Source organism: Saccopteryx bilineata, chromosome 12, assembly GCF_036850765.1.
Source record: "Saccopteryx bilineata isolate mSacBil1 chromosome 12, mSacBil1_pri_phased_curated, whole genome shotgun sequence".
Lineage (NCBI taxonomy): Eukaryota > Metazoa > Chordata > Mammalia > Chiroptera > Emballonuridae > Saccopteryx > Saccopteryx bilineata.
The window spans coordinates 7,263,639-7,280,733 of NC_089501.1; the positions used below are offsets into that span (position 1 = coordinate 7,263,639).

Sequence of the window (17,095 nt, forward strand, 5' to 3'; positions counted from 1 at the left end):
ATACAGAACATATACTGAATTCTGTAAATAAGTCATTTAAGAATATTTGTAAAAAGGAAGGGATAATTGGTACATTATAATATTTTAGCTCACTAGAACCAAAACTACCTCCAAACTCTTACCACCAAAGCAACTTTTATACATGGAAAGACTATACTTTCAGGGATCATTTCTATAGTTTGTTTGTTATACATGGAAAAATTATATAGGAAAGGAGAGGTCTTTATCATATTTCTAGTAAATAAAAAGGTGCCAAATAACATTTAAATCTTCTTAAGATTCTGTGGTAGGCAGCTTCAGACATGGTTTCCAATCACCTGCACCCCTGAAATACTCTTGTGTGACTACTCCCATGGTCTGGGCCGTGCCTACTGACTTCTATTGAACAGAATACGGCAAAAGTAATGGATGCCACTTGCATGATTAACTTACAGAAGACCACGACTTCCATCTTGCTAACACGTACTCATCTCTTGCTCTCTTGCTTTCTCACTCTGATGAAGAAAATTTCCATGGTGTGAGATGCTCTATGACAATGGTTCTCAACCTGTGGGTCGCGACCCCGGCGGGGGTTGAACGACCAAAACACAGGGGTCGCCTAAAGCCAAAATATGTATTTCCGATGGCTTTAGGAGACCCTTGTGTTTTGGTCGTTCGACCCCCGCCGGGGTCGCGACCCACAGGTTGAGAACCACTGCTCTATGACAAGGAACCAAGGCAGGCCTCCACCCATCAGCCCGTGAGGAATGAATCCTGCCAACAACCTCATGAGTAAATGAAGAAGCACAAGCTTAAGATGACAGCAACACTTTAAAGAGACTGAAACAGAGGACCCAGATAAGCTGCACCTAAATTTCTGACCCACAGAATCTGTGAGATGATAAATGTTGTTTAAAGCCACTACATTTTGGGGCAACTTGTTACACAGCTATAGATAACTTAGATATATATACAAGTTTAAAATATACATGGCCAACATATCATAAACAACCTAGAATGCTCTTGGAAATCCAGTAAGAATTCTGTCTGAACAAGCAGATGTCATAAGGAAGAAAATATATCAACGCTCAAAACTATATAGTTCTCTATCACTTATTATAACAAAATATCTAGAATCAAATTATGCATTTCTCTGTAGGTAGAATATCTATTGCATTCTTTTCTTTAATCAATACAATTATTTGTATTCTATTGGTTAAAAGTTTCAAATCTTATTAGAATTACTTACTAAAGGAGTAGAGGCATTTGTGAATGTGTACACAAAATATAAACAAGTGCTAAACTCGGTCAGAATCATAGTAAGTCAATATTGACTTTATGTATTGGCAAGTTTTATTGTTATTGTTATTATTATTGTTATTCTAGATCTCTAATAAAATAAGTCTTTAGGTCTGTGACAGAAGTGACTTTTTTGAAAATCCAGAAATGTTTGGCAGATGTTAATAACAAAACCATAAAGATTACTGATATACAAAATTATTTTGTCCCTCAACCAGATCTCACAAAATGTCCATGTACCAACTTTGCAGATAATATAGTTATTTGTGCCTATCAACTTCAAAAGACTACAGATTCACCCATTGCTGTGAGCAATAATTACCACTTAAAATTCAAGTTAGAATTTTACGATGGGACCTTCACAAACATAAAGACAGAGAAAGGGTCAGGGCTCTGAAGCATTCATTCAAATCCTTCATTCAGTAAAGACCCAGTATTTATCATGTGCTAAGTGGTAAGATATTAAAGTGAAAAAGAGATAGTTTACCTTGTAGTTCATTTTATGTCACTGATTCAGTAGCAATATTCCGTAACTACGAAGCCATAAATCTACTTAACAATACCATCACTTAGACAGTATTTCTCTACCTTTGCTAAATAAAAATGTGCAACTGCCAGATGTTTTGCTGAAATTCAATTTAAGCAACTTATGAGAAGAAACAATATGCCAAAACTAGAAATACAAAAATTAGTGAGGTATGATCCTTGCTCTCAAGAAGCCCATAATTTTGAAAAAAAGATAAACTATATCTTGGCATTCTTCCAATCAACCAGAATAGTAGTCCCATTAAAATGAGTCACACTATATTTCATCCTCTTACTCTTAGCTACAATCCTGCTATAAAATTAAAATACATCTTTTCTCCCTTGGTGTTTACAATGTTTATAGACTTATGTCTCTACTTTACTGTCTCTCAGCCAAGATGAATATGTTTAGCTTCTTTTTTCCTTTCCTTTTAAAGCAATTCCTCAATATAAGTAATCTTCTTGGTGACTTTATTCTAGAATCCAAATGGCATAATTAAAATAGTATTCCAGATATGAAATCAATCACAATGAAAAACACCAATCTCTTTGATGATGTAATGCTTCTGACTCTGTACTGTATGTAAAGTCCAAAGCATTCATTTTTATTTATTTTTAAATTGGGGGATTATACTATTACAATGAAAATTTATATTTACCACCTTTAATTGTATGGATTTTCCAAGTTTCTCACATCAAATAAAAATTTAGAGATGGTACATACTCTGAAACAACTGTGACTAACAAATACTGTAAAGCCAGATTTCTTTTTTTTTTTTCCTACAGAGACAGAGAGAGAGTCAGAGAGAGGGATAGGTAAGGACAGACAGACAGGAACAGAGAGGGATGAGAAGCATCAATCATTAGTTTTTCGTTGCAACACCTTAGTTCATTGATTGCTTTCTCATATGTGCCTTGATCGTGGGGCCTTCAGCAGACGAGTAACCCCTTGCTCGAGCCAGCGACCTTGGGTCCAAGCTGGTGAGCCTTGCTCAAACCAGATGAGCCTGCGCTCAAGCTGGCGACCTTGGGGTCTCGAACCTGGGTCCTCTGCATCACAGTCCGACGCTCTATCCACTGTGCCACTGCCTGGTCAGGCTAAAGCCAGATTTGTTACAGTAATAGGAAGTTAAGCATTTAATAAAACCTTAGTCATTGACTAAAATTGCAAATCTACTCTTAGGCTCAAAAACAAATGATTTTTCAAATGTCTCCATCATGCTCCTTTGAAGATTATATCTGTACTTTATATAGTTAATATAAATATTTCTATTATCTACTACAGAATATATCTACAAAGTAAACTTACAATTTAGGTCTTCTACTTCTGAAAATACTTTGGCAAAACCATGACAATATCATCCAAGGTATAAGGACTCACGATCAATGAAAAGAATTGAGTAGGGGATCACAGACTAGATTCCTATTGGTGAATGTATATATAAAATATAAACAAGTGCTATACTAGGTCAGAACCATGTTCAGAACATATTTTCAGCATGTGCTCATGCAATGGATAAGTTAATAAAAATAATCAGTAATGGCTTCTTTAATGGGAAAAAAATTCCATCCAGGGAAAATTCATCCTCTTGCTCACAAACATTTAGTGCTTATACACAAACTCCCTAGCTTAATATTTAGGACCTTCCTCAATCCTTCCACCCTATATCTTTCTAGTTTTACCTCATACTACCCTAATTCAACTTATCCATTTTTGAGCCAGACAGAACTACACAGCCTTTTGGGGATAATTCAAGTGATTTCTCATCTCAGAAGTTTCACATTCAATATTCCCTTAGGTTAACTTCACCTCACAAATCTTTATTTAAATTCTATTCATCCTTCAAAGTCCAGATCAAATGGCACCTGTCTGAAGCTTTCCTTTATCCCCCACTCAGAACTTCTTCTAGCCTTGAACAGCATTTAGTCTGTCTTCTCACACAGCCATCATCACGTTCTCTCTCTTATATATTATCATACAAGTGTTTGTGTACATGTCATATTTCTTTCCTCTGACTAAACTCCTGAGGAGAAGGTCTTTGATGTAGTCATATTTGTACAGTCTCCTCTCACGCTTTGCACATGCAAGCAAATAATAAATGTTCATTATAACAAACTATAGAAATGATCCCTGAAAGTATAGTCTTTAAATGTTCATTATAGACAGTGTGTTGAAATGTATAACAGCCCTGGCCAGGTGGCTTAGTAAATTAAGCATCCTTCTGGCGCACCAAGGCCATGGGTTCAAGCTCCAGTCAGGGCACATACGAAAAGCAATCAATGAGTGCACAACTAAATGGAATAACAAGGTGATGCTTCTCTCTCTCTCACTCTCTCTTGTGCTCCCTTCCCACTTACCTTCCTCTCTCTCTCAGATCAATGAAAAAAAATTTTTTAAATGCACAATATCTGTTACTTGATCCAGAAATATGCCATAATAATCAATATTCTTACTGATATTTACTCAGTACCTATTTTGTGCTGGAGTCATAGTATACCAAATGAATCAAAGACCTTACTCTGTCAAGAAGTTTATGGTCAAGAACATCTTCTAGACATCTATATAAATTATTATAATACTAATAGATAAGTGCCAAAAGCGAAGCAAAGATGAAGTACAACAGCAACCAATAAGGAGAGATTATTTTGAAATAGGGATGGATATGAGGATAAGTTTTGATGTTTGTGTGGGTTCTGAAAGACAAGTAGTATCTGAGTATGTAGAGATGGGGTAAGAAGTTTTAAGACAGAAGAAATAAAAGCCATTGAGGCAGGGAACCTCAAGAGGATACAAAGAACAATCGATAGTTAAATAGAAGAATGTTAAGTGAAAGATTAAATGGATATATATTTAAAACAGTATTTCAAGGCAATTGGAGCTACATCTGATAAGGAAGTAGAGCTTTAGTCTGTAAGCAATGAGGAATTACTTTAAAGTTCTTGAGCAGAAGTTGAGGTCAGAAAGTCTAAAGTAGACTGGAAGGGAAAGAGATTGTTGACAAAGAGACAAGTTAAGAGGCTAAGACAAAACTATAAGAAAGATATAATAAAGGCCCGACGTAAGAATGAGGCAGTAGAGATGAAATTAGAACACAGAAGAGCTATTTTAGAGGTGAAACTGACAGGATTAAGCAAGTTCTAGATGTGGAGTGCAAGGGTCTACAACAGGTGTAGTTAACCTTTTTATACCTACCGCCCACTTTTGTATCTCTGTTAGTAGTAAAATTTTCTAACCACCCACCGGTTCCACAGTAATGGTGATTTATAAAGTAGGGAAGTAACTTTACTTTATAAAATTTATAAAGTAGAGTTACAGCAAGTTAAAGCATAAAATAATAATTATTTACCAAGTACTTTATGTCGGATTTTCGCTAAGTTTGGCAGAATAAATCTTTATAAAACAACTTACTATAGTTAAATCTATCTTTTTATTTATACTTTGGTTGCTCCACTAATGCCCACCATGAAAGGTGGAATGCCCACTAGTGGGCAGGAGGGACCAGGTTGCCTACCACTGGTCTACAAGGAGAAAAGAAGTTCCTAGCTTTTGAGAAAAGTGGTGCCATACCCAAAATAGAGGACACTAAAGCAGCAGCAACTTTGGAGGGAAGAAAACTGAGTCCTGGTCATAATGAGTTTTAGTACCAGTGGACATTCAGGTAATAACATCACAAACAAATGTGTTAATATATGCTATTTATTTATTTACTTATTTATTTTGCAAGAGAGGGAGCGAGAAAGAGAGACAGACAGACAAAGGGAAAGAGATGAGAGGCATCAACTTGTAGTTTGGCACTTTAGTTGTTCATTGATTGCTTCTCATAGGTGCCTTGATTGGGGGGCTTCAGCTGAGCCAGTGACCCCTTGCTCAAGCCAGCAACCTTGGGCTCAAGCCAGTAACCATGGGGTCATGTCTGTGATCCTACACTCAAGCCGGATGAGCCCACACTCAAGCAGGTGACCTCAGGGTTTCAAACCTGGGTCCTCAGTGTGCCAGGCTGATGCTCTATCCACTGTGCTACTGCTTGGTCAGGCAATCTATGCTATTTAGAACAAAATGTAGGTACACTTCATTTTATTGCACTTCACAGACATTGCATTATATTTACACATTGAAGGTCTGTGGCAACCCTGTATCAAGCATGTCTGTCAGTGCCATTTTTTCCAACAGCATTGCTCAGTTCATGTCTGTGTGTCACATTTTGGTAATTCTCACATAATTTCAAACCTCTACATTATTATTTTTATATTTGTTATGGTGATCTGTGATCAGTGATCTTGGATGTTACTATTTTAAGCTTTGGGGGAGCACCACAAACCACATCCAAATAAGATGGCAAACTTACTTGACAAATGTTGTGTTGTGGCTGCTCTACCAACAGACCATTTCCCCATCTCTCTTTCTCTCTAGACCATTTCCCCATCTCTCTCTCTCTCTCTCTCTCTCTCTCTCTCTCTCTCTCTCTCTCCTTAGACCTTCCTATCCTAAGGTACTATATTGAAATTAGGCCAATTAATAACCTTACAGTGGCCTCTAAAGTGTTCAAGTGAAAGAAAGAGTTGCATGTCTCTTGCTTTAAGTCTAAAGCTAGAAATGATTAAGCTTTAGTGAAGAAAGCTGAGACAGTTTGAAAGCTAGGCCTCATGTGCCACACAGCCAAGTGGTGGTGGAAGTAACTACAGACATGTTGGAAACAGCAAGAGACCTAGAATTAGAAGTGGAGCCTAAATAAATGGCTAAATTTCTACAATTGCATGATAAAACATTAATGGATGAGAAGTTGCTTCTTATGGATGAGCAAAGAAAGTGATTTCTTAAGATCGAATCTATTCCTGATAAAGATACTGTTAAGATTGTTGAAATGAGCATGACCAGGCAGTGGCACAGTGGATAGAGCATCAAACTGGGACACAGAGAACCCAGGTTCAAAACCCTGAGGTCGCCGACTTGAGCATGGGCTCATCTGGCTTAAGCGCAGGCTCACCAGCTTGAGCATGGGATCATAGGCATGATCCTGTGGTCACTGGCTTGAATCCAAAGGTCACTGGCTGAAGCCCAAGGTCACTGGCTTGAGCAAGGGATCACTCGCTCTGCTGCAGCCCCTGGTCAAGGCACATATGCGAAAGCAGTCAATAAACAACTAAGGTACCACAACAAAGACTCAATACTTCTCATCTCTCTCCCTTCCTGTCTGTCCCTCTCTCTGTCTCTCTCTTGTCTCTGTAACAACAAAAAAGCAGCTTCAGGGTTTGAGAAGATTGACTCCAATTTTGAAAGATCTACTGTGAATAAAATGCTATCAAGAAGCATTACATGCTCCAGAGAAATCATTTGTGAAAAGAGAAATCAGTCAGTGTGGCAAACTTCACTGTTGTCTTATTTTAAGAAACTGCCACAGCCATCTCAGCCTTCAGCAGCCAGCACCCACATCAGTCAGCAGCCATCAACACTGAGGCAAGACCCTCTACCAGCAAAAAGAGTAGGACTCACTCAAGGTTTGAGACAATGGATAGCATTCTTAGAGATGAAATATTCTTAAATTAAGGTATGCACATTGATTTTTTTAAGACATAATGCTGTTACACACTTAACAGACTACAGAACTTTTATATGAATTGGGGAAAAAATCATGTGACCCACTTCATTGCAACATTCACATAATAGTGTTGTTCTGGAACCAAACCCACAATATGTCCACAGAACGCCTGTATACAATTTTTGTGGGGGAAAAAATAAGTTGAAATTAATTAATCTTCAATAAAAGATTCTGATCAATGATTGAAATCTGATTGTGACCTCAAAAACATAATTCACGTAGGTTATATTATAGCAGATTAAAATCTAAAACCATTTATGTACATTTTACTCTAGAACAAGCTCACATACCCAAGAATCATTTAAAAACATGTTGAATCATGGTTAATAGTAAAGTGGATCTGTGAAAGTCTTTGATAACCTTCCAGTTTAAAATTATGAGGTGAAATGTGTCTGTTAAACTGGTAAGTGCATCTCTGTGGTCACTGTCATTTGATCCCAATTTCAATGCCACTGTAAGATGGTTAAGTCAGATGAACAGGCCTGACTGACAAGTTATCAAGGGGTACTAACTAGGTCTCCTTGTGTAGTCATTCCTTTCTATAATAAGCACTTATCTTCAATTAATAAAACTGAGTAGACCTAGATTTATATCTACCATATCTCTAGAATCTCCAAAAGCATAAGAAATAAATGATCATGAAACCACTTTTGTGGGGGGCAAAATAAAACTTTCAATTATTAATATAAATTCATGGGGACTATAATTATTCAGCACCTATTATCTTCTTATGAACAACAAAGTAAAATGACAATAATGCAAAGATGAATAGCAGATAATTCAACATTAATGTCTGCTGTGTGTGTTCTGAATAAAAAAAGTAAACTCAAACATTTGAATCCTGGCTAATCTGCCTAATATTGTATAATCTACCTGTTAGATTTATTTATTTATTTCTTGTTAATACTGATAACAACATTCAATTTACTGGATGAAAGAAATATCATTTCAGTTCAGCTTGTAAGAAAAACAACAATGAGAACTCAGTTTTTAATTATGAATGTTTTTGCTAATGAGCAGTAATACAAAAAAAATGGATCAAAGGCACTTTTTTCACATATGACTATCCCATTAAGATTATACTAATCGCTTACTGAAAACCACACTGACATTTTATAGCTATGCATGAATATAAGGAAAGAAGATACACCAAATGTTAACGGTAAATTTTTGATCATAGGTTTATGGTTGATTTTTATTTTCTTATTTTTTGCTTATGTGCTTTTAAAATTTTTCCTATAATTAATATTTATCATAATTGTTCTCCCCTAAAAGAGGTATCTTTTAAAAGAGAGGAGAAAAAACACTAATTTAAAAGAAATATACTTACCAGATCTCTGTGAAGCACCCAATTTGCATGGAGGTAATGGATACCATCAAGAATCTGATAAAGTAATGATTTAACCATAGATCTTGGCAACTGCATGGGCTTTTTATTTGCTTTTGATGCACGGTGAAACTTAATAATGTGCTAAAAATGAAGAAAAAATACTATAATAATATATAGTTTTGTCTATGTCAATAATAATGTACAACCAAGAATGCAATAAATTCTCTACATTTTAAAATTACTTATTCAAGACTAATAATGAGGCCCTGGCCGGTTGGCTCAGTGGTAGAGCGTTGGCCTGGCGTGTAGAAATCGTGGGTTCGATTCCCGGTCAGGGCACACAGAAGCGCCCATCTGCTTCTCCACCCCTCCCCCTCTCCTTCCTCTCTGTCTCTCTCTTTCCCTCCCGCAGCAAGGCTCTACTGGAGCAAAGATGGCCCAGGCACTGGGGATGGCTCCTTGGCCTCTGCCCCAGGCGCTGGAGTGGCTCTGGTCGCAACAGAGCGACGCCCCGGAGGGGCAGAGCATTGCCCCCTGGTGGGCAGAGCGTCGCCCCCTGGTGAGCATGCCGGGTGGATCCCGGTTGGGCGCATGCGGGAGTCTGTCTGACTGTCTCTCCCGGTCTCTAGCTTCAGAAAAATACAAAAAAAAAAAAAAAAAAAGACTAATAATGACACAAAGGACAATAATTTGAATAACAAGGCCAACCAAAATGGAATCGATAATGGGGGTGCATGTGACAGTGTTAATGTGGGTATAATGACTAGATTTACTGAAACCATTAAGATTTTCATTAAATAGGACCAAAAGGTGAAAAGGGCTGCTATTTAAAAAACTACCTAAAAACAGTATTGGTTATCTTCTCTACTGACAAAATAAAAGATTTAAAAAAAGAAAGAAAAAACTGTAGATCTCTACTATTCTATAAAAAAGTTGGTACTTAGTGCATTTGAATATCATCACTTATTACGTATATATTTGAATAACTTAAAAGTTCAAGTCTTTTTTGATACAGAATAAAATTAGGAGATATTCTTAATAGTTAATATTAAGTAGTAAATAACTAGAAAGAAGGAGGGAGAGAAAAATAGGGAATTTGTTTTTGAAATAAATATAACTGAATCACATTTTTATGTCCACATATCGTGTTGTGGGTATTGTAATGAAAGGAAAGAAGAAATTTTACCTGCCTCCCACACCATTCTCTCTACTTCCATCTCTACCCCACCCTTTTCCAAAACATGCCAAAATGGGTACTGAACATCCATGAAAAGAATGGAGGTTCTTATCAATATCTGCTGTAACAGCATAAACTCTGAAAGTTCCTTTAAGACGTGTAAGTCTGCTAGAGTTATTCTTAAATAGATTTGTAATTTACATACATGACAAACCATACTATATTAAACCAAAATTCTATTATCCAAAATTTGAATTTACTGCCAAGTTTGAATTTTTTTTACTTTTAGCAACTCCTCAGATAAAATGTTTAAATGCTCTGATTTTGCCTTCTGTAGTATATTGTTATATATTGATAAAACATCCCTAATATTTGAAAAATCACATACATCCTTCTATTTGGAGGAGTAGATTTTAAATAAAAAAATGCTGCAAGAGACTGATCTTAACTTAAACTGAGAAACTATTTATAGATACGTAATTGGTTAAACTACTGTGTGTACTGCAAAGAGAACAGTTTTCAATATACATATTATTAAACTGCCATTAATTACCGGCTTAAAATTACAATCTCGCACTGATTATTACAAATACTATCTTCTCAGTAAAATAAGATGATAATGTATATTGCTCAAGTTCTTTTAAATCTTCATTTTCATTTATTATATTTGTTTTTAACTATAATCAACAGAGCAAGTTTTCCTTTATGTGAACTAGCAATACATAGTGCATACATTTACTTCTTCTTTCTTATATAAAATATACTGCTCAAAAAAATTAGGGGATATTTCAAAATGGGTATGAAGCGATAAAAAAAGCATTTGACTTTTTTTATTAAACAAGAACATGAGAAAAGCAAAGACGTCAAAGAAAGTTGTTCAATTATGCAAATGAGGTGCAAAACTAACTTGTATTTCATTGGTGAAAATGCACTATACAAAAGGCTGAAAGTACTGGAGTATCTGCACGTTCCCTAATCCCCTAATTTTTGTGAGCAGTGTAGTTCTAAAAATAAAGTGATTCTCGACTTACCCATAAATCATGTTCTGCATAGTCAAATAGTAGCCACACCTTCCTGTCACTGTGAGAAAGGAACACCTTCTGCAATGCGATCACATTAGGGTGCTTCAATTCTCGCAAAAGCTGAATGCAAGAGGAAGAGAAGAATCACACTCTTCTGTTAACAAGTAGTGGAGAATGATGAATTTCCTATAACTTCAAAATGAAATTTTTGCAGATTTAGAGAATCCAGATAAGCAAAAACAACAAAAACCATCACCCAAAATACTATTACTCATAGATAAGCTTAGTCAACAGCTAGGTGCGTATCCTTCCAATCAATTTTCCATGTGTATGTGTGTTTTTAAAATGGGATCATTTAAAATGTAAAATGATAAACAAATGCAATATATCACTAAATAATTCAATATATTTTGGTATATGCATATATTTTTTTTACTAGAAGAAAAGCTTCTTGAGAGGCAGGATTCCTGTATTAAAATTGTTTATATCCACCTTAGCACAGTATACATTCAATAAATATCTGACAAAATAAGAATAGATAATTTAACAAGCCATACACTTATCCACGTGTAGAGCGTGTGAGGTTTTTGAGTGTGGAGAAGTGGGCCTATAAATAGAGCAAAGGAAAGGCCGTCACAAAGTAGAAGCTTCAAACTGAAATCTGATAATAAGGAAAGATAGACCCAACCAGCAAGTGAAAACTTAGCACTGGCACATAACAGGCAATTGCTTCATGAAATATTTAGCAACAATAACATTAGGGGCTCCTGGTGAAAGCCTGAAAAATATGCCTGCCTCAGGCTGTCCTTAACCAGGGTTTAGATTTAATAGGTACAGAGAAACATACTCAATTTGACAAATATATTGAATGCCTTTTAAATGTAAACCTTTGTAGAAGATACAAAAAAGGAGAACAAAACTTTTATTGAATACTTCCTATGTGTAAGATGATAATATAGAAACGTTTTTCTCTCATTTAATTCTTATAACAACCCTATAATAAAAACAGAATTTGAGGTTCAGTGTAATAAGAATAATTTGACCAAAATCAAACACCTAGAAAGAGAAGAGGTTTGGTTTTAAACAGATCTGCCTGGTTCCAAAGTCCACGCTTTTTCCACTTATGGCTGAAGTCCCTGTCTTCAAAGCCCACAATAAAATACAAATAGATAGATGAAGCAGAGAAAAATAACTTGTTTACCCATTGTCATAACTTTAAATGAGTAAAGCATACCTTGAGTCAGGGGTGGGATTTGGCCAGTTAGCACTGGTTTGGCAGAACCAATACCTAAGTTTTTGTTGAGTTCAGTGAACCAGTTATTAAAATGGCAATTTTAGTAAGGGTTCTAAGGTGGGCGCCTGGGCAACTGCACAATGAGGAAATCACAAATTTACATTCCTTACTCTTTTTTTTAGTCATTTTAGAGAGGAGGGAGGGAGGGAGGGAGAGAGAGAGAGAGAGAGAGAGAGAGAGAGAGAAAGGGGGGAGGAGCAGGAAGCATCAACTCCCATATATGCCTTGACTAGACAAGTGCAGGGTTTTGAACCGGCAACCTCAGTGTTCCCAGGTCGACGCTTTATCCACTGCGCCACCAGAGGTTAGGCTCCTTACTCTTTTTTAACGTTCATCTGTGCAACAGCATATTCTAAGGACCTGTAGTAATGTTCATTCCATCCATAGGTGAAAAAAACTGCAAATGAGGACGCCAATCAAGAAGCAATATGAAAATATTTTAAATAACAATTTTATTAATTTTTGTCAGGTATTATTCAATATTTTTTTCATTGATATTTTAAAACTGTTTCTTACAATCTAGTTTTGTGTACCTCTTTTATCGTTCATATTTAGTATTAAATGCATGAAATAATAAACTACCATTTGGTATATATTTTTTAATACTTAAAATGGTCATTAGGGCAGAGAACTGGTTGTTAAATTATTTGAATCCCACCACTGGTACTATATATAAATCTTTCTTGTTCTTACAGCTACATGGCATTTCTAGGTCACTATTTTTATTGTGGTAAAATATATATAACACAACATTTATTATTTTAACCATTTTTAAGTATATAGTTCAGTAGCATTAGGTACATTATCACTGTCATGCAACAATCACCACCATCTTTCTGTCCTTTCTCCAGAACATTTTCATCATCTCAAACTGAAACTTTGTACCTTAAATAACACCTCCTCATTGCCAGCCCCTAGTAACCACTATTCTCTACTTTATCTTATAAATTTGATGGCTTGATCGTAAAGAGCAGAAACATAGCTCTTAATAGCTCAGGTTGAGATATTTAACCTGGTGTAGAATCTGAAACCTGGGTACTATGAGAGTGTTTTCCTGAAAGGGCTGCGAATCAATAAATGCTATAAAATCCTAAAGAAAATAATACACAGGAAAGGACAAAAGGGAACACTGAGGAACTAAAGCAGAGACCAACCCAATCACTGGTTCCTTTTAAGGCTTATGTACTGATAAAATGTTAGGCCCTAATCAAATGCCACACTAATTGTACTCTTTACCAATATTTACTAAAACAAACACATTAAAAAGTAAATTTCTTTACTACTATTTACTGAAGAAACAAAAATAGTAAACAACATAAATGTCCAAACATAAGAGGGCTGATAAGTAAATTATGGTATATTGACATATTGTAGTCTCAAATACACTGTGGGGCAAAAGGTTTACAGTTCTTTGTATGGAAAATAACACAGTAATTAATAAATAATAATACAATAATAAACTGTTTCATGTACTGACAATGTAAACCTACTTTTGCTCCACCCTGTATATATGTCAACAAAGTTTTTAGATACATTAGAAAAGACTTGAGGAGGGAAAATGGCGATGGAGTAGATGGACATCACTATTCCCACCTCCCAGAACCAAAGTGGATTTACAACTTAACTTAGGAACAATCATCTTAAAAAACCAACTTTGGACAAAATTAAGAGAAAACTATAACCAAGCATCACCAAAGGAACCACAATGAACTGGTAGGAAAGGTGGAGACACAGAAAGGGCTGCCCTGCTCCCAGGAGAGAGAGGTGGGTCTTTCACGATGGGGTGAGTTGCCAGGAGAGTTGTGGGTCCTCAGACCCAGGACCGGACCCCCAGCCAGGAGCTCCAGAGACTAGAGGAAGCGTACAGACAGTATTTAGCTGAAAGAAGAGCCAAGTTATGTTTGCGAGAGGGAGACAGAACTCTCAGACCCAGGCTTTGTCTTAAAGGGACATGCAGAAAACCTTGTTCATAGCCATTATCTGGGGCTCCGGGAGCAGGGAGCACCGAGAGGACTGGAGTTATGAGAGGAGAGTGTAGTCTTGGGGGCACAGCCACACTGACCCCTGTACTGGATCACTCCCCAAAACGAAAATGGCTATTCTCCCTGAGAGAACCAAGCAGGCAAATGGAAGCAATTACCCTGAGCACCAGAGGCTCTCCTGCTCCAGTCAGTGCAGGGAGACGCTTAGAAGCAGGGGGCACATTAGAGATAAGGTTTTGAGAGCTGGGGCCTGGGCTACACAGCCCACCTCAACCTGCTGAGTACCCTCATAAGGGCAGGAGGGCCAGGCTGAGGCAGTGGCCGTGGCCCTAGGCCTGTGTGGTAGACAGGAGCGAAGCCCAGCGAGGGGTCCTGCATGCCCATGGGGTGTGAAGCCAGGTGGCCCGCATGCAGCAACGGTGAGTGGCGGAGCCTAGAGAGGTGTCTGGAATGCCCGTGAGGGGCAGAGCCCGGTGGCCCACATGGCAAAGAGGGGCAGAGCACAGAGAAGCAGCCCACACCCATGGGGGGCGGAGCCCAGCAAAGCAAGGAGTCACCCGCCCCCGCAGAGCAGCCTGAGCTGTGACCTGTGAGCCCAGGCCAGTGCTCGAGTGCCTGAGGAGGTGAAGGCAGCGGTGGGACTGGTGGGAAGACAACAGTTTAGGAATAGAGAGGCCATACACACTGGCCAAGAGTAGATAAAAGATTAGGAGTGCAGCTGATATTTACAATGCCATCAGGGCCCAGTAGAGGCAGCCACAAATTCTAGATCACTTGTAGCTCCAAAAAGGTTGCTAAGGGCTAGTCAAAAGCAGTGACCCCAACTGGTCTGCACCAGGTTCTGGCCAGGGAGGTCCAGGGCTGGTATATCCAGTAGCCAGATACAGAGAACATCAGCTCAGAACCTAACAACCCTATTTAAAGTGGTATCTTAAGGAAAGGCTCCTCACACCTGACCCAGCTAAGGCATAGAAAACACTTTCACAAACAGCAAAAAGAGCAGTAGTAGCAGACAAGTAGCCCACAGCGAATTACAAACAGCTGAAGCCAACCCAAGAAGATCTAGAAACAACACAAGTGAAAGCTAGAGGCAGACAACACCAACTCTATACTCAGCTAGCTATACAAACAACACATCCAAAGGAGCAGTCTATACAGAGAAAAAATGGAAAGACAGAGAAATGCAATTCAAATGAATCAACAAAAGACATCCCCAAAAAACACTGAACGAGAGAGAAATAAGTAAGGTAACAGATGCAGAGTTTAGAATAATGATTGTTAGGATGCTGAAGGAACTTAGAGCAACAATAGATAGACAAAATGAGCACCTAAACAAAGAGATAAAAGGCATCAAAAAAGGACATTTTAATCATAAAAAAAGAATCAGACAACAAACACAATATCAGAAATAAAAACTACACTAGAAGGAACTAAAAGCAGGCTGGATGAAGCAGAGGATCAAATCAGCAATTTAAAGGGCAAGATAAGCGAAAGCACTGAAGGAGAACAGCAAAAAGAAAAAAGGATCAAAAAGTCTGAGGAAACTCTAAGAGAACTCTCTGACAATATGAAGAGAAACAACATCCACATAATAGGGGTTCCTGAAGGAGAAGAGAACGAACAAAAGATAGAGAACCTGATTGAAGAAATCATAGCTGAAAACTTCCCTAAATTGATGCAGGAAAGTCACACAAGTTCAAGAAGCACAGAGAATCCCATTAAAGAGAAACCCAAAAAGACGTACACCAACACATGTCATAATTAAAATACCAATGCTAAGAGATAAGAGAGAATACTAAAAGCTGCAGAGAAAAGCAGTCAATCACCTACAAAGGAGCTCCCATTAGGATAACATCCGACTTTTCAACAGAAACACTTGAGGCCAGAAGGGAATGGCAAGAAATATTCAAAGTAATTCAGAACAAGAGCCTACAACCAAGACTCCTTTACCCAGCAAGGCTATCATTTAAAATTGAAGGAGAAATAAAAAGCTTCCCAGACAAAAAAAAAAAAAAAAAAAAAAAAAAAAACCCTTAAGGAATTCATTACAACCAAACTAATGCTGCAAGAAATGTTAAGGGGCCTGTTGTAAACAGAACAAAGGGGAAAAAAAATCTAGTAAAAGAGGAATGTAGATTTAAAGATTAAATGTCAATAATAACCTTAAATGTAAATGAATTAAATGCTCCAATCAAAAGACACAGGGTAGCTGTGTGGACAAAAAAACAGGTCCTGTACATATGCTATCTACAAAAGACCCGCCTCAAAACAAAAGATACACATAAACTGAAACTAAAGGGATGGAAAAAATATTTCATGCAAATAGAAATGAAGAAAAAGCTGGGGTAGCAATATCAGATAAAATAGACTTTAAATCAAAGGCTATTTGAAGCAATCCAACAGGAAGATATAACCATTATAAATACATATGCACCTAATATAAGAGCACCTAAATATACACATCAGATTTTGATGGACATAAAGGGCGAATCCAACAGCAATACTATAATAGTAGGGGATTTTAATACTCCATTAACATCACTGGATAGATCCTCAAGAAAGACAATTAACAAAGAAACAGCAGACTTAAAGGAAACACTAGATCAACTGGATTTAATAGGTATCTTCAGAACCCTTTACCCCAAAGCAGCAGAATATACATTCTTTTCAAGTGCTCATAGTACATTCTCTAGGATAGACCACACATTAGGACACAAAGCAAGTCTCAATAAATTTAAGAAGATTGAAATCACACCAAGCATCTTCTCGCATCACAATAGCATGAAACTAGAAATCAACTACAATAGAGAAACCGAAAAACACTCAAATACTTGGAAACAAGCATGTTATTAAATAATGAATGAGTTAACAATGAGATCAAGGAAGAAAT

The 17,095-nt window shown here is 37.2% G+C and overlaps 1 protein-coding gene across 3 annotated transcripts in view; it reads right to left on the reverse strand.

Moving 5' to 3' along the window:
• Positions 1-17,095, reverse strand: part of CDK19 (cyclin dependent kinase 19) — a 230,587-nt gene that overhangs the window by 49,892 nt on the left and 163,600 nt on the right. For 2 of the 3 annotated variants that reach the window (XM_066247730.1, XM_066247729.1), the window contains 2 exons: positions 10,939-11,049; positions 8,731-8,871 (listed from right to left, as the gene is read on the reverse strand). The exons of the other annotated variant lie outside the window; for it this stretch is intronic. In XM_066247730.1, the coding sequence (XP_066103827.1) occupies positions 8,731-8,871; positions 10,939-11,049 (252 nt within the window). The remainder of the gene's footprint in view (positions 1-8,730; positions 8,872-10,938; positions 11,050-17,095) is intronic. 3 annotated transcript variants of the gene reach the window in all.